Below are 17,857 nucleotides of genomic sequence, written 5' to 3'. Positions count from 1 at the left end.
GGTTTCAAAGGAAATAGTAGTAGGACTTAGCACGGTCATTTCAGCTTTAATTTAGGTAAACTGCAACATTACTCCATAAAGAGAGCTTAAATTGAAATAATGCATCTAATTAACCTTTGTGTATACATGGTTTCAATGGAGTAATGTTGAAAATAAGTAGATACAATAACTTTTGTCTATAATCAGAAATACAGTGTACGTATTCCAGTATGCTTTACATATAACTACGTTATTGTTGCAAAATATCACATTCATTGGGCATATATTTCGCATTTTCTTATGGAGTAATGTCATGGAGTAATGATCACATACATGTTTACTGTTCCCAAAATAGGTCAATGATTGACAGGCCATCCTACTCACGCTACTGGTGCAAAAAAAGTAATCACTGTTAATTTACTTATTTAATGTGAATCTGTTTGAAATGCACACATGACGTTTTTAAAAGGCGCTGCTCTCAACTTGGCAAAGTGCAACTGACGTTCGCCATTGTAAGAGTTTAGTCCGTGAACTCGTTTGACCTTTCAAGACCAGCTTTTTGGCTTTAATTAACTATCATTTAGTCTCCTCCCCTTTCTGTTCATTTGCCTAAGGAATTTTCATCATGTTATTTGCTCTACAATTTAATACCATTGAGACACTGATGCAACATGACGTCGTAACACATGTATGAAGTTGAAAACGCGCCTTATTTTTAACCAGATCAACGCCTAAAATTCACGATAACATGGCCAAAAACAGTTAAATGTTAAAGCAAGATTTAATTGTGTTTGTTTTTCAAAGGCACTGTAAACGCTAAGAAAACAGTCGTCTTTCCACTTTAACACCACGCCCAGAATTTTCAGACAATCATAGACAAAAGTAGTTAGGAAGGTTATGTAAATGAACCACACCAGAGCTGTATTTCAACCTGCTTCTGTTAAAGCTCAAAAGAAATAGTTTCACTTTCTCTTACATAGCCCCCCTCCCCCCTATTCAATGTTGGAAGGTAAGTCAACAATTTTCCACTGAAACCATTCAGTTTTGCACAACATTGAGGGAGGGGGGAGGGGAGAGAGGCAATGAAGACTTCAAAAGTGCTAACCTTCCCAACAGTTTTGTCTAGGATTGTAGGTGGTTTGAGTCACTGAATAAAAAAAAAAAGTTAAAAAAACAGGGAATATGCTTAATTTTTGTGCCTTGAGACAGACTGCCAAATGTGGACGCATTTTAGAAGTGTCAAAAGTTACATGTTTAGGATTTGTCCCCAAAGCAAGAGAAACAGCAAAGGCACTTGCAAACACCCCACAGTCACTGTTATTAGTCTGCTGCTGAACTGGAACAAATTGAAGTTCAATCAAATTCCACCTAGCAAGTCATTTGTCTGCTCCTCTATCTCTTGGCTTATGACATCATGAAATAAACTGTCATAAAGGTGTACCTTCCCAGGCAAACATCCTATAGAGCTAACACACACCCAGTGATCACTGCCTGTATGGAGAATTTGGATAAATTCCCCTGAAACTACATCAAAGTTTCGTATGGGTCCAAGGGTTGGACGCTGTAGGCCTTCGAGCAATGGGTTTAATTCTTGTAGTAACACTTGTACTGCTTGAACAATGTCACAGGTGAGTCACCCACACGAATCATTAATAATGTCATAGTCTGAATCATCTAGGTTTGCTAGGACCCAAAATTTGTCCACAGTGTCTCTTGTTTCCTTACTGATGGAAATTTCATCTTCACTGTCACTATTGGAATCACTTGCCACAGTCACAGCTGTTGCCATTGGGGTTACTGGGAATGCATGGGTAGCAGAAGAAGTAGAAGTGGTAAGTTCAACAAACTTTGAATTGGAATTTGGTTTTGGTCTGCAATACTCACACTGCCATGTTGTCTTAGAATTGTTTGGCATTCTTTTAAACCCCAAACAAGTCAAATGAAAAAACTTTCCCTTTTCACAAGCTGTACCATGGCACTCTAGTAGTCTGTCAGTGGTGGCTGCCTTAGTATTACAAATGCAAATGCTGCTACACATCATGGCAGCCTGGTTCACTGCAGATGGTTGCTTGCCTTTCATTGACCGTCTGCTTTGCTTAAACTGTGGTAGCCTACAGCAGTGCGTGCAGTACCATAACTTCAGTGTTGGCACCTCACTGAGAGATAAACATGCAATGTGAAACTTTCCGTAAGGGCATTCTACATTACTACAAGAAACCACATTTTCACTGTTTTGGCCTCTGCCAAAGCAAATACCATTGTCATTAGGAACACTTGTAAGCACATCACACCTCCTTGTAAACCATATCCCCAGGATCTCTGGAAGAATGCAAATTCTCCAAAATGCTTCAAGTTTTGGTAAGACTGTGTGCACAGACAACTGGAAGAGTAAACAACTGCTGCTGTACCTAAAAGTAATAATTGTGTTTTCTTTTCAACATAAAGGTACCATCGACTTTTTCCAAACATGAGCTCTTCTCTTGAACGTATTTGTCAAAGTCACCATCTTGGATACAAATGGGGCATTTTACTTCACCACATCCCAACCCACGACAATCGCAAGAAGTTAGGAAATCAGGTGTGGCATGCAGGAATGGATATCGCTTGTCAATAAACAGTCCACATCTTGATACTTGAAAGTTAACATGCCTTTTCTCCATATGTGTTTTGTATGACTTAATAGCATATTCTTCATATTTGCAGCCATGTCCAATTGCCTTGCTGTTAACTTTATACAGATGTGGGTAACAAACAGACTTTATTACTGACTGTGAAGGTTGTGCTATATTGCTGTGATAGACAGCACCACTTACAGAGGCTCCGATTCTTCCTGCTCGATGTCTAAAGAATCCTGGGCCCTTTGCTTGTCCTCTTGTGTCCTGTTCAACTATCCGACAACATAATCTTGACACCTACACACTTAAAAAATTCTGGATAATCAAGTTCTAAATTGTTCAGGTCATAAAGATCTGATAGCACTGGCACATTTCGACTTTTAACAACAAACTGCTCAGCAGGGTCAATTACACTAAGCACCACAGGTTTTATTTCACACAGATTAAGTGCTGCCAGAAATTTCTTCCTTTTTCTCTGTTGAAGCCAGCTGCGAAGGAATAGCAGTTTGTGCGTGAAAATTTGGTTGACTTTCGCAAGAAGCCGCTTTGTTTTGATCGAGGGAGTCAACTTTAATGTGAAGGTTTTCTTTGAGCTTTTTCGCAGAGGTAAAGTCAATATCCCTAACTCTGTCATAGCTTACCTCATTCACGTAAGTTGGCAGGAGCCATGAGCATTTCAGTTGTGTGCATGCCATCTTTCCACTGATTCGTGCCCAGCATTCGATGTACATCATGGCGCTGGCGACATGCGATTATAATTCGCCTAGTCCAGCTTTACAACCTGAACAGTGAGCAGAAATTATTGTACCTTCACTCTCAGTTATAATCCATACATTCACGAGTGGATCGCTCATCGGCTGCGAATGTCGCACTTTAGCTGCAAAAACGTACTTTCCGGAAATTATCTTTCCACCTACCGAAGCCACAAACCCTGACACAACTTGATTGTACGCCTCTAGACTCCTATAATTCTTGAACTGGTCGTTCGTGTAGTAGCTTGTCTGAAGAACGAGGTAACCAAATAAATCGGACTGTTCGATTGGTGGAAAACATTCCGAATTGAACTCCTCACATGGGATAATGAAAGGGTCAATACCCACAACCGAAATTTTCTTTAGGTATCGCAGCTTTACATGGCTTTCCAAGGCCGTGGCATACTCTGAAAGCACAGGAATCTTGCTGCTAAACTTCTTTATTTCTTCTTCCTCAATTTTCGCGGATAAATCCATACCAAATCCGCAAAACAGCTCAAAAAACGCGAGAACTACCCAGAGAAGGCTTACATTTCCATATAATTTCACACTTCGAGGGGCACAAATATGGCGAACGTCCATATTTGGAAAGTACTGTGACGTCACGTAAAAACCAAGTCATCGCCCAGAATGCGGCGTCACATCCGGGACTTTCGTGAGGGGTCCGCACGAAAATTAAAATCAAGTAATGAGTTCAGACAATCACACAAAAGAGAAAGCGGCCCAAAACCGGCTACCTGCGCTCCCGTTATGCGAATTTTGGGGCTACCTCCTTTAGTTTCGTAAAAGTTAGCATACGGCTTTCGAAGATGAGACCTTGCCGTAAATAATGAGACATTTTCCGAGCTTTTAACAGCAGTAGAACAGGTTGGAAATTTTACTCGCAGTTGGCCTATTTTGAGGCATTTTCTGTATGGGGAAACTATTAAAGGCTGAATTTTTCCGTGAAAGATCGCTTTTCATCGGAGTTAGCATAGGGCTTTTTTCATTTGTTATTCAAGGAAGCTCCCTGCCAATGCGCGATGTTTAACATTCTTGTCCTATTGTAAAAGCTTTGCCACTAGGGCGATTGACAGTGCTATCCAGAAGTATCCTCGGAGTGTGCAACTTTTGACTTTTAACGTTCTGCCTGAGTGGCGAAATTCTTTGTTCTGGTCATGCCGGCGTGCCTTGTTTGCGTGCTTGAACTAATTGTATTGTTGTATTCCAGTGTGGCTCGCTGAGGTGGCGGAGCTTTAATTTAATCATTTATGGTTCTGTGGTTTGCTTGTGTGGTGGGTATTATAATAATAACGTCTCGGGTTTGCCTGCGTTGCGAATTCAGACGTCTTCTGATAATGCGGCGGAATTGCACTGATCATACTGGTTAGGTTTGTGGAGTGAATTCTCTTTGCGTTAATGTGCATTAATAACACCTTTGGGATTTTGCCTTTGGTAGGGTTTTTTTGGATACAAAGTCCCATGAGAGTTTTTCTGTGGTGTTTGAAATGTCCCTTGGATTATTTGTGCTATTGATCAGGGTGAGTGACTCCTGTTGGTTTACCGTTTATCTAGGTAGACACCTGACGTCCTGCTCTCAGGCGTGCTGAAGGCGCTCCCTCTTGGTCGGGAACCCCGGTACAACTAGCTTTCTTTGTTTTTTATGTGCCTTATCAATCTATTGGAATAGGTGAAATCCCTATTTAAACCCTCCCCCCTTTTTTATTTAGATGGTGGGTCGTAAGCGAAGGACAATGGTCTCCAAAGAGGGGTTTCCGGAGCAAGCAAGTAACTGGGTAGAGTTCCAGAATCAGATTATAGCAATCAAATGGAGACACTGTACAACTTGGGTGGATATAAACGGGGTTCCCGACCAGGGTGCGAGTGACAGAGGCTGTTGATTGGAGGGATGTCCTCTCGTCGAGCGTGTCTCTTGAGTTAAAAGCTTCGAAATTGAGAGTTTCCGATCGTTTCTTCGTTGGTGGCTTACACCAGAACGTTAAGGCTTATGATAATGTACTTGAGAATCATTCCTTAGCGGAACTTATTGGCAGGTGGATTCGAAATGAAGCTCACGTTCTCGAATTTGCCCGTCCGTTTTCGGGCGTCTATGAGCAAGTAAAATATTTTTCATATTTGCCGCCACCAAAACAGTTTCCAAACCATGCGTCGTGCAGAAGGTTCTCAGAAAATTATTCAGTAATCGTGTTATTCTTAAATTTGTTAAAGGTTATTAGGTTATGTTACTTATTACGTTCAACAAGTATTGGGAAGAGTAGATCATGTATAAGTTACGAAATTGAAGAAAATAGACATCTGCTCATGACAGAAAGCACACGTGTTACGCAATCTAAATGGGTAATACCCATATAATCTAAATTTAGATCAGTGGGTGCAACCCATCTCAGATGATCATCCGAGTCATCCAAGCAACTCATTAAATACGCGTTTCCTCTTTCACTTCAATTACATGAAGTTTACCCTATACTTAGAAATTTTTGTTTCGTCGGTCGCGATCGTTTCACTGTTATCAAACCTTTTATTCCGTTGCATGTAAGGAGTGTTACATCAATGAAAGTTGTGTGGTTCGAATCCTAATAAGAAAATTACACGATCATGAAATATAGAGAAAATAGAGTGATCAAGAAACGATTCATATTTACCCAGTGACTCGCTCAGGTTCATAACCAACGAAAAAATGGTTTTACATTAGTATTATGTCGTCATGATGACGTATTCCATTAGTGGTAGTTAAGAACATAATTTCTCAACGAAACACTCCCTCTCCTCGAAAACGGATACACGGATTCTTTGATACTACTAAGTGTTCAGAAAACATAAGTGTTCAGAAAACAGTTAGGTTAACACTGATTAGTAAGAGTTCATAAATCTTCAGAAGGTCACATGTTCTTCCTTAGGTAGTAGCACCACCAGACGGTGAACAGGTCGTTCAACGGTAACGTAGCCTTTGCCGTCATATTTGGTAACAGGTTCGCCAGGATTTGGATTTTTATACTTTACTTGTACCCTTCGCACGTTTCCATCGGTCCCCGGGAATGTTCTGGATACAATCCCAAGACGCCACTGGCCTCTAACCAGATTGGAATCCTGAATTAGGACAACATCTCCAGAGTTCAGATTACGGTGGGCTGTATGCCATTTTTGCCTCACAATTAAATCTGGAAAATATGTTCTGGTCCATTTCTTCCAGAAGCCATCTATTATATGTTGGATAAATTCAAAACGGTGTTTTGGAGTTGTAGATTCCTTGAAAGGACCACTAGGTACTCGCGTGGTTGATCTGCCTAACAGAAGGTCATTCGGGCATAAATATGAGCCATCGTCGGGTGATGTTGGGTGTCTGCCTATAGGCCTTTCGTTAACGACGTTGGCGACTTCGTAGAATACAGTTTGAGGTTCGGAGAATGTCAGAATACTTTCTCCAATAATGGCTGTAAGCGCTCTCTTAACAGATTTAATAAGAGATTCTGATGCTCCATTTTGCCATGGTGCATCAGCAGGTGTAAAGTTCCATTGAAATCCCTCCATAACTCCAAAGTTCTTCAATTGTTCCCATTCCCATGACCTTGTGACACTTTGTAATTCTCGATTACCTGAGACGAGCTGTGGACCGTTGTCAGAATATATCTTACATGGATATCCCCTCAATGACGCAAATTTTCTCAGTACCATCAAAAACTTCTCTGTACTGTAGTCTGGTGCCAGGTCCAGGTGAATAGCTCTCGTTGCTAAACAAGTGAAGATGACTCCATACGCTTTAGATGTGGTTCGTTTCTTAACTTCATCACGAATTCTGAAAGGACCAAATAGGTCAATGGATGTGGAATACCATGGAGGAGCTGGTTTAAGCCTTTCTATGGGAAGATTTCCCATTACTTGTTCTGACAGTTTCTTGTCTAATCTTTTGCACACAATACAGTTGAGCTTGATGGATTTAACTACTTTGAGTAACTTAGTTATCCAGAACTTTGAGCGAATTTTGCTGGCGGTAGTCAGAACACCGTGGTGCCCTTTCTCATGAACGTGTCTTGAACAGAGTTTGGATAATCGATGTTGGTATGGGAGAACTATGACGTCTCCTAAACTGTAGCTCATTTCCATCCATTTCTCCCCACAACCACTTATTACATATATCCCATCGCTTCGTATACGAGGACATAAACGCTTATACTTCCCGTCTTTCACATGTTTACCCATGGTTTTTTGTGCCTCTCGAATCCAAAATATTTCTGCCCTTTCGATATCTTTACTGTTTAGGTCTTGCGTGGCATTCTTAAATGTCAATCTGGGGTTTCTTTCATAAAGCTTTAGAACTGTTGCCGTCACTCGTAGCAGACGGTTGTACTCTGAAAAATTTTCAATATCAATACGAGCTGCTAAGCTATCTTCCACACTTGCGTTCACTATATTCGCCACTTTCAGGATTTGCTTTGGTATTTGTGGTTCAGAGTAGTTACGAGTAATAGGCCACTCGCTTTCTGGATATTGAAGAAATGAAGGTCCTTCTTGCCAACTGCTGCTATGATCAATCTCACTAGGTTTCTTTCCTCTGGTCAACTAGTCTGCGATGTTGTGTTCACTTTCACACCAGTACCAATCTTCTACGTTAGTACCTTCTTGGATTTCACCGATTCGTGTAGCAGCGAAAGTATTGAAGCCATAAGAATTTTTCTGAGTCATGCAATGCACTATCTCAGAGTCAACTATGTGATAACATTTTTGAAAACTGTATCTACATTCTTTATCGACGAAAGACTTGAGTCGCTTGTTTAATACCGCCCCACACAGCTCAATTTTGTCAATGGACATTGTTTTGAGAGGGGCAAGACGATTTTTAGATACAATCAGGTTACTTGCAAATCCTCCACCTTGTCGTGGCCACCTTGCATAAGCACAGGATCCGTAAGCGTCATTCGAGGCATCGCTGAAGATGACAAGAGATGGATCACCAACTGCGTCTGACGGTTTCATGCATCTCTTAAATCTGACATGATTCATCTCGGGTAATTCATTAAAGAATATCAACCATTGTTGTCTATTCTCTTCGGGGACTGGATCATCCCAGTCTAGTTTCTCATTGCTTGTCCATAAGCGTCGCATTAAGATTTTAGCTCGAACGGTAAAGGGTCCAGCGAGTCCAAGAGGGTCGTATATGCTGTTTATTTGTGACAATATCATTCGCTTTGTAAATTGCGGTGGGAAGTTGTGGTTTTCCACATGTTGTGTAACATTTTGAGTTTTGCGGTGTTTCTTCTTCTTTAGGTACAGACAAGAGAAAATGAGGGGACAGAGAAGGAGGCTCCCGATCCAGCCCTTGGGATATGTCATGTCCACGAAAGTTATTTTTAGACGAGCGGAAGTCTTCCGAGACGTCCGCATGCAGGCCAATCTCGGTTCGATGTTTGAAAGAAAAATATATTCATCAGCCTTCCACGTGCGCCATCATTTTCTCTTTTCACTAAGAACCTGAGAGCGAGGCAAGACTGCATGCGGACGTCTCAGAAGACAGACTTCGGCTAGAACAAAGACTTCCACTCGTCTAAAAATAACTTTCGTGGACATAACATATCCCGGCCAACGCCTTGAGCCTCCCTCTCTGTCCCCTCATTTTCTCTTGGTACAGATTCAACTTCGTCTTAAAGCGTAATTGATCGTGGTCTGGGTCCCATATCACTCCAAGTACCTTTTCGGAGAAAACATTCGGTTCGTTTGGTACGAATGTCTCCTCTCGACTCTCCGCGCTGTGTGATAATATCCATTCTTTGAGTTTGAATCCGCCTTTGCTAATCAGTTTCTCTATATCTTCGGTAAGCTTCTTTGCTGTTTGCCGGTCCTTTGTACTTTCGATTATATCGTCCATATACGTATTGCTTTGTATGTTCTTCGCTGCGGCGGGATAATCTTGACTCCCCATTTCGGCTGTCTTGCGAAGTGCCAATGTTGCGATCGTTCCCGAAGGCTTATCTCCGAAAGATACTCTTTGTATAACGTAAGTATCCGGTTCCTTCGACACGTCCATATTTCGCCACAAGAATCTGTGCGTGTGTTGATCAATCAAAGTTGTTTTGACGGTATGGTACATTTTGCTGATGTCTCCCATGAATGCTACTTCGTTTTCTCGAAATCGTATTAGTACTCCAAGCAAATTGTTGAGAAGATTTCAACAAGATCTCTTTTCTTCTCCATCTCTGATCATTCTGGTTCTACGTATTCCGTCGATAATGACGTCTGCCACTTTTGAAGGGTCTCCGTATTTCTCGTCTAATCTTTTCCACATTTCTGTGGTGTCGTCGTCGATGCTTTTCACGGTGTTCGCTGGTTCGTTGCCTAGGCATGAGCGTAGTACGTATGAGATGTCATCGCCCCGAAGATGAGGCATGACTTGTCTTTGAAAGTTTCTTTTGAATTGCGGATAGGTGCGAATTTCGCCTTCAAATCGCGGCATTCTTATTTTTCCTAGTTGAAGATTGAAGGGTGCATGAGTTTCTTGTGCTACTGGTTTCGGCTCTTTCTCACCGATGTACGCCGAGACTCGTTCAATGATTTCGTTGAATCGGCACTGTATTTCGGCGGTCCATTTTATGGCGGTTGTGGCCTTGTCGTGTTCTGCAAGATCTATAAACATCTCATTCGTTTGTTTGCAATTTGTAAATGCGTCTTCCAGCTGGGTTAGTAGCCTTTTTAATGAGGGTATAGCAATCGTGTCGGACTGAATAGCGTGCGTAGTGTTGCTATGCAATGTTTCAAATACTGCTTGCGCGGTGTCACGCTTCAATAGGGCCTTTTCTGTCATTCGTTCAATTTCCGCGCGCGCTTTCCTTGTTGATTCTTGACGTATAGTGTCCTCGCGCGCACTGTTTTCTTCTCAAATTACGTTCTGTATATACTTGATCTTGTATGCCTTTGCTTCTGCGAACAGTTCCTGTAATTCTAAAATCCATGTTTCCGCGGCTTCTTGTTCTTCATCGGTTAAGAACATCGTGTACAAATCATGCTTACCTTCCACTATGTCCCATGCCTCGGTAAGCTTTAGGTAATTACCTTCAACCATTTCGCGTCCTTGATTCGCGTCTACTGATTTAAGGAGTTCATTTCTTTTCCTTGTGAATCTCGCTTTGGCTGTACGCCGTATGCTTTTGGCTTCGTCTGCCATCAATGTGTTATCCGTCCCGGTTTTCGGAGTTACCGATGGGATTCGAATGTTTCGTCGGTCGCGATCGTTTCACTGTTATCAAACCTTTTATTCCGTTGCATGTAAGGAGTGTTACATCAATGAAAGTTGTGTGGTTCGAATCCTAATAAGAAAATTACACGATCATGAAATATAGAGAAAATAGAGTGATCAAGAAACGATTCATATTTACCCAGTGACTCGCTCAGGTTCACAACCAACGAAAAAATGGTTTTACGTTAGTATTATGTCGTCATGATGACGTATTCCATTAGTGGTAGTTAAGAACATAATTTCTCAACGAAACAATTTTCTCGTCAGGAAAAAAAAAGGGAAAAAAAGCAACATTTTTGTTTAAGATGATCGACGAACATGGATGACAAAAAGGTTAAACCTAGTCCGTTAGCCACGCGTAAGGAATCATCGATAACCACCACACCATCGAAGCACGCTGATGAATAAACCCAAATTTTTATAATATTTAAATAGAGACCCATTACCAATATTGAAAGCTAATCGATTTAAGATGGGTGCTTACTTAGAATGGGCGTTTAGACTTAAACACAGTTTATCAGCACTATTCAAAATGGGTGCTTAGACCTAAATACGGTGCATGCATGGTTGGAGGACTCGAATGATCATCTGAGATGGCTTGCACCCACTGATCTAAATTTAGATTATATGGGTATTACCCATTTAGGTTTTGTAACACTGGTGCAGAAAGATGAGAGGAGGTAGGCTTCGGGAAGGCCAGAGCGATTCTCCATACCTTATTACCATATTATTAATAGCAATACCCAGGGTAGAATATTACACTGTACTTAGAGATTTCGTAGATTTGTGAGCCCTGAGAAAGCATTTTCTGGCAGTTGAGTTATTTTATTTTTATAAAGCAATATAGAAAAGAACGCATGGAAAGCAATTTAAAAGAAAATTTCTTCAAAGCTGCGTTAGAGTAGTAATAGTTGACCATTGACCTCTGGGCCAGAGGGATTTTCTTAGGGCGTTTGAGGTGTCAATGGGTTTAATTGCCAACGAGTCAGCCGAGTGAAGACGCGAGGCTGACGAGGAGGCAGCCTTAATAGATTCGAAGCGCGAGAGTGTTTTGTATGCGGAAAAAGTTTCGAGTCCTCCAGAGAAAATGTAATAATAGGAAAGGTAAGGAAACAAAGGGCCGCCTATCATGTGACGTCAAAAACCAATGAAAGCGCGTGTTTCAATGTGCTGTCATCAGACAAACTGGCATGACGCAACATAGCTATCTGACAATTTTGTTGGGTACACTTGCTTTGAATATTCTTTAATATTTATCTTCGAACTGAACCAGCGTACGTGTTCTTATCGGCTGCTGTTGTCAATTTCGGTCCGTGTACCATCGTCGATTTTATTTTTTTGTTCGTTTTGTGACCGTCTTGTTGTGAACAACTTAATTTAATTTTCAAAGGAAATGATGATGTATCTAAAGTACACAATTAAATGGTCAGCTTTACCTTGCAAAATAAAAGTTCTACAAGTGAAACAACTTCCATGTGTCATGCAAGAGAGTTTGATTTCCCATGACATGTTTTATACCCGTGGCAGTTCAAAAATTACAGAAGTACTTTCAAAACACCTTAGCCTTTACATTGTTTTTCGAGATACAAACTCTTGATACAAAGTTTGCGAGGGTTTTACTATTGGGTTGCAAAAGGGCACTCTGATACAAATCTGCAAATTATGTATTATATCAACTGTCTCGTTGGCACTTAGCGATAGCTACTTCTAGTACTACATTTTAGTTAAAGTATACTTAGCGGCAAGTCTAATTAAAGGAGAACGGTGATGTTCATCCCAATTTATATTTCGTGCTATGCATAATGAAATTACATCCCTTTAAATGAGTGTAAATGAGTGGGTTAGTGGTGTAGAAAAGCGGATAATACATGAAATGATATATTGTCTACAACATACGTAGGATCAGAAAGTATTTATCTCATCGATCTGCCATATACCTCATCCACGCGTTTATTACTAGCAAAGTGGACTACTGCAACAGTCTTTTATATGGCCTTCCTGCAATTCATATTAATAAACTTCAAAGAGTTCAAAATGCTGCTGCGAGACTTGTAACTAACACTCCTCGCATGTGCCATATCACTCCCATTTTAGAAGATCTTCACTGGTTGCCCATCAAATACAGAATTGAATTCAAAATTGTGCTGTTAACATTCAAGTGCCTCTATGGACTTGCACCACAATATCTCCTTGATCTTATTGCTGTCTCTCCCCAGTCAAGATATAATCTTAGGTCCAGGAATGCAACTCTGTTGGTGCCAGCCAAGGCACGGTGCCTACCCACACTTAGTGACAAAGCCTTTCAGTCGGCTGCTCCGAAACCGTAGAACAGTCTTCCGGGGGAGATCAGAAACATTCAGACCCTCACATCTTTTAAACAAGCTATCAAAACATACTTTTTTAAAACAGCTTTTAATTGACTTATTTATACAATTTTTTTTATAATAGCTTTTTTAATCGACTTATTAATTTTGATCTTATTTTCTGTTATGCGCATACGAAAATATCTGTATTGCATATGAGCAATATACGTTTTATTATTATTAATATTATTATTATTATTATTATTATTATTATTATTATTATTATTATTGTCTAACATACAGAGCGTGAGATCGAAGAGGTTAAAAGCCTTTCAGTTGTCAACCACTTCTTCCAGAGCTAAAGGACTCGAAGCTAGGGCAAAGTGTGCTGAGTTGGAAACAAGATTAGCACAGCTAGATCATGATGTGGCGGCCAGGAAGGAGGCCAGAAGGGTAAGATTGATAACAGATTGCACTGCTTCGAATGCTGTAAGTAAGGTCTATAAAGATGCCATTAAGGAGGACAATGAGAAGTATTTAGGCTCAGATGAGCCGGATGGTGAGCCAGACATAGGAACTCATTGCCAAATTGGAAGGGAAGGTGGGCAAGGTTCTGAGTTTAAGGGATTCTCCCTCTCGGCCAGAGAACCGAACAGTCAAATAGCTTTGGCATGAAGCTAAATCAACCAGCCCAGTCAGCAGACAAATAATTGAGGGGCCACCTCAATCCTTACGCTCCTGAATTTGAATTCTCTGTTCCTCTGCCACAGCACATCGATAATGACAACATCACAGGAACTGTGAACAACATGATTCCAAATAGAGAAGATTGCGAATCTCCAAAGATTTATGATGAAGAGGTAGTGCGGGGCAGTGGTTATGGCGCTTGTCTTGAGATCCGGAGACCCCGGGTTTAAGACACGTTCTGACCATTGGTTCAATTTGTTCCTGGTAGTCCCTTGTTCAACTTCTCATCTGCACTTGTAAATAGCCAACTGGTTTGCCTCTGGCCAGTTGGGATTCTTAACAGTTGTTTTTTAATGTTCTGTTCTGTCATGGTTGGCCCTAAAAAGCCCCTATGGGGAGTGGTCAGTTAAGTATGTATTGTATTGTATGAAGCGCAAGCGTCTTTCTGGAAAAGAATGGAGCTTCCAATGTCCCAACCACCGCTCACACCAGCTCCATTTGATGGTGATCCAGCACAGTACTTGCGACTCACATCTAAATATGGAGATTAAGTCGAAAGCAATATATGTTCGAGTGGCAGTGAGAAAATGAACTATTTACTGACATACACGTCTGGAAGAGCGCGAAGACCTATTGAAAACTATCAAGGACTCCCAAACGGCTGTCATATTACATAAGGAGTTTTAAAGTGAAGGTTTGGTCAAAATGCTATGATTGTGAAAGCTTTGAAAGCGTCGATTTTAAAGGGGTCAAAGCTAAAGGTAGGTAATAGTGAAGCACCTCTCACGCTTTCTGACAAAATTGAGAACTGTTGCCATGCAATGATGGAGCTAAACTCGTGGTAATTAGATTGTACCACCAACTTGAAGCAGATATATGACCACCTGCCAGATCATTTGCAGGCCAAGTGGCGTAAATCAGCGAGAATTTTGGTGACAAGACTGGTGATAGAGAGCCAACCTTGAAAGTCCTTAGTTACTTCATATGTACAGAATCCTTGACTGAGAACAATCCAGTATATATAGCAGAACAACAGTATCCCAGTGAAAGTTAAGGCTGACACTTCCAAGAAATCTGCATTCCGTCCTAGATTTACAGATAGTATGCAAGTAACCACCCTCGCAACTGATGTAAGCAAACCGAAGCCTTCACAATTGAAAGCTTCGTCTATCAGAGACACTAGCAAGGCTTGCAAAGGATCGCACGAAAAACATAAATGTCCTGTCTTCTTGGCTAAGAATGTAAATTGGTGTCGACGATTCTCCAGGTTTAATGTGCTTTCCTATCGTTGTCTCTCTCCTTTTTATTTACAAAGGAAGTGCCCTCAAAAGGGATGGTTGCACTGGGAAGGACTGTGCTCACCCATTAAATTACCACCCCCTACTACACTTGGTTGCTCCAATCAGGAGCCAAGTTTACCATGAGAGAGAAAATAGCGGTCAGAGTTCATCACCAAGTACCAGCCTACGAGTACATAACGCATCTGTTACTGATTCCGATAGGGGATTTGTTTTACTCAAGGTATTAGTCCGTGTTGTTTCTGAGAGCGGTTTGGCCCTGAGTACCTATGGTTTCTTAGACACAGCTGCTGTCAGTTCCATAATAAACCCCCGCATCGCTGCGAAATGGAAGCTACAAGGAGTCCCTGATAGAGTAAGTCTGAACACTGTACATTTCTCATACGAGTCACGACTGTGATCTATCCCAGGTGAAATTCCACATCACCTCAACACGTCAACCATGTCAACCATGTTCTTCAAATTGAAGATTTGAATGCGTCCAATCCCTACTGCCTTAATCGAGTAGACTTGTCTGAATGGCCACACCTGAAAGATGTGAGGCTGCCTAACCACCCAGTAGATGTGAGTGAAGTGTCTGTCCTTATTGGTCAAGCCTTTCCACAAACTGATATCATCTTCAACTATTGCTGGCGCAATGATCCGCAGAACGAGCCGTATGCGACCAAGCTGTGCTGTGCCGGACCAGTCAATAAGAGAGACGATATGTTTTAGCCAGTCGCCCTCTCAGTCTTTGAATTTGCCTTTGAAAAGAGTCAGTCAGCTGTTTATCTGCACAAACAGGTAGAGACGTTTAAGGTACGTTTGTGAGTCGCACGGATTCATTAATACTGCTAATAGTACCAAGAGCACTGAAAGTAAAAGAGTACTGGAGATTCTGAACAGTATAAGTAAGATTGAGGATGGAAGACACGTAGTAGGTCTTTTGTGGTGGAATGAAGATCCGATAGTGCCAACTAACAGGCCACAAGCTGAAAAGAGATTACAACAGTTGAAGAAGCGGTTCCTGCCTGACTCAACGTTTGGCAGTCAGTTTGAAGTAGTAATGAATGACCACAATGGAAAAGAATATGCTGTCAAGTTGTCTGAGAAAGAAGCAGTCTCTACGTCCGACGACATTTGATACCTTCTGCACCATGGTGTACTAAATCCAAACAAATCCAAAGTAAGAGTTGTATACAATGCAGATGCAGTTTGAGGAGGCACGTCACTCAACAAGGGACTTCTGCAGGGACCACAAGTGAACAAGCTCAGGATATGTGCACTATATAAATAAAGTTATTGTTATTAATTCACTTATTGGAGTTCTGCTCCGGTTTAGGAAAGAAGAAATTGCTGTTGCATCTGACATTGAAAGCATGTTTTGCAGAGGTGGTTATGTGAAACGAAACATAGATACTTTGCACTTTCTGTGGCAGAGTGATGGGCTGAATGAATCTTCAAGTGACCATAAAATTAAAGTCCGTTTATTCGAAAAGGCAGATTCCTACTGCAGTGCTACTTGGACCCTGCAAAGGACAGACCTAGATAATGAGCCTAAATTTGAAAATGATGTTTGAGATATTGTCCGAAATAATTTCTACGTTGGCGACTGCCTTTTCTCAGTCCCTACCACTGAAGAAGAAATTAGAACATCACTACGACTTAAGCAGTTGCTGAAGAGAGGAAATTTCCGACTGACCAAGTTCACGTCCAACGAATTGATAGTCTTGGAGGCTATACCAGCTGAAGAGAGAACATTTAAGAGTCTTGATCTGGACAAGCTACCACTTGAACGGACATTAGGTCTACATTGGGACACTGAGACAGACACACTAGCTTCAAAAATGTCAACTTCCCATGGTGAAGCTAATAACCACACGAGACAAGATTGCTTAACTAAGGCGAGTTCTACATGTGATTTGCTTGGTTCCATTTGTCCTGTTCTACTTCCCGCTAAGAGCTTGATGCAAAGGACCTGGCAACCGAAGCTTGATTCATCACCCGTAGGCTTGCTGGAGGGCTGGACAAGGTGGAAAGAAGAACCGTTGCTCCTTAACCATTTAAGTATTCCTCGGTGCTATTTAAGTGGAGGCTTTTTCCTTGATGCATCTTTTGAACTTCACCACTTTGATGATGCCTCTGAATATGGTTATGGAACAGTGTCTAATTTGAGGTAGGAGTCTGGTGACGGAGCTGGTGAATCCACTTTCATCATGGCAAAGAATCGCTTTAAAAATGTAAATGCTTTGTTTATAATGGAAGTACACTTGGCTATCAAACTAGTTTACAGGCACCCCACTTATAATAACCCGAAAGAAACAATTCAAACTTAACAGGAACAGTACATTTCTGTACTAAGATCGGAATTGCAAGCTGCTACGATCGCAGCACATGCTCATCGCCTGATCTCAAGAGAAATTAATTTGGAGATCTCTGCCTCCTTTTTCTGAACAGACTCTAAGGTCACATTCCAATATGTGAAGGTTGAGTCTTGAAGGTTTAATACCTACGTGGCCAACAGAGTCTGCGAAATTCGAAGTATATCCCAACCCAATCAAGGGAGATACTGTCAAAGTTCCCTCAACCCGGCTGATGATGCCTCTCGTGGCTTAACAGTGCATCAGTTGTTGATATCTAAAAGATGGTTCAGTGGTCCAGCGTTCCTGTTGAACCCTAAAGAAGAATGTCTCAATACTGACATTGATACCTTATCAGACAGCGACCCAGGAATCAAGAATGAGAAGCCCATATTTGTGGCGACGGGAGCAGAGAAGTTACAAGAGATACTCACAAGATACTCATGGTGGACAGTTATGATGATGATTGCCTGGTTGTTGAAGTTTAAAGAGTGCCTATGATGTCGCAAAAGAGATGACAAATTTGAACTCTCGAAACACCTCGCAGTGGAAGATTTGAAGCTTTCAACTGTTTCCATTGTGCAATTAGTCCAGAGCGAGGTGTTCTCTGAAGAGGTGAAGAATTTTGAGAAATGAGGAAGTGTGAAACGCTCAAGTAA

At 41.3% G+C, this 17,857-nt stretch overlaps 1 protein-coding gene and 1 pseudogene across 1 annotated transcript; both read right to left on the bottom strand.

Annotated features, from left to right (window-relative positions):
- Positions 1 to 1,079: 1,079 nt before the first annotated feature.
- On the bottom strand, positions 1,080 to 3,928 carry LOC137990024 (uncharacterized; annotated as a pseudogene).
- A 2,289-nt stretch (positions 3,929 to 6,217) lies between these two features.
- LOC137990023 (uncharacterized) lies at positions 6,218 to 9,365 on the bottom strand. Its single transcript, XM_068835571.1, has 3 exons — positions 9,030 to 9,365; positions 7,960 to 8,602; positions 6,218 to 7,824 (listed from the first exon to the last, which is right to left on the bottom strand). The coding sequence occupies exons 1-3, from the start codon at positions 9,363 to 9,365 to the stop codon at positions 6,218 to 6,220; spliced, it is 2,586 nt and encodes an 861-aa protein (XP_068691672.1).
- Between the last annotated feature and the right edge of the window lie 8,492 nt (positions 9,366 to 17,857).

This window comes from Montipora foliosa, unplaced genomic scaffold, assembly GCF_036669935.1.
Source record: "Montipora foliosa isolate CH-2021 unplaced genomic scaffold, ASM3666993v2 scaffold_485, whole genome shotgun sequence".
In the NCBI taxonomy this organism is placed as follows: domain Eukaryota; kingdom Metazoa; phylum Cnidaria; class Anthozoa; order Scleractinia; family Acroporidae; genus Montipora; species Montipora foliosa.
The sequence above is the reverse complement of the archived record's forward strand: the minus strand, read 5'-3'. Positions and strand labels throughout refer to the sequence as shown.

Bases quoted from the DNA above. Each gene is read 5' to 3' on its own strand.
- LOC137990023 (XM_068835571.1), bottom strand. From the start codon at position 9,365: ATGGACGTGTCGAAGGAACCGGATACTTACGTTATACAAAGAGTATCT. The intron at 8,603-9,029 runs GTACTTGGAGTG...CTGTACCTAAAG, and splicing joins CGAATGTTTTCTCCGAAAAG to AAGAAGAAACACCGCAAAAC. The intron at 7,825-7,959 runs GTACTAACGTAG...TTCAATATCCAG, and splicing joins AATCGGTGAAATCCAAGAAG to AAAGCGAGTGGCCTATTACT.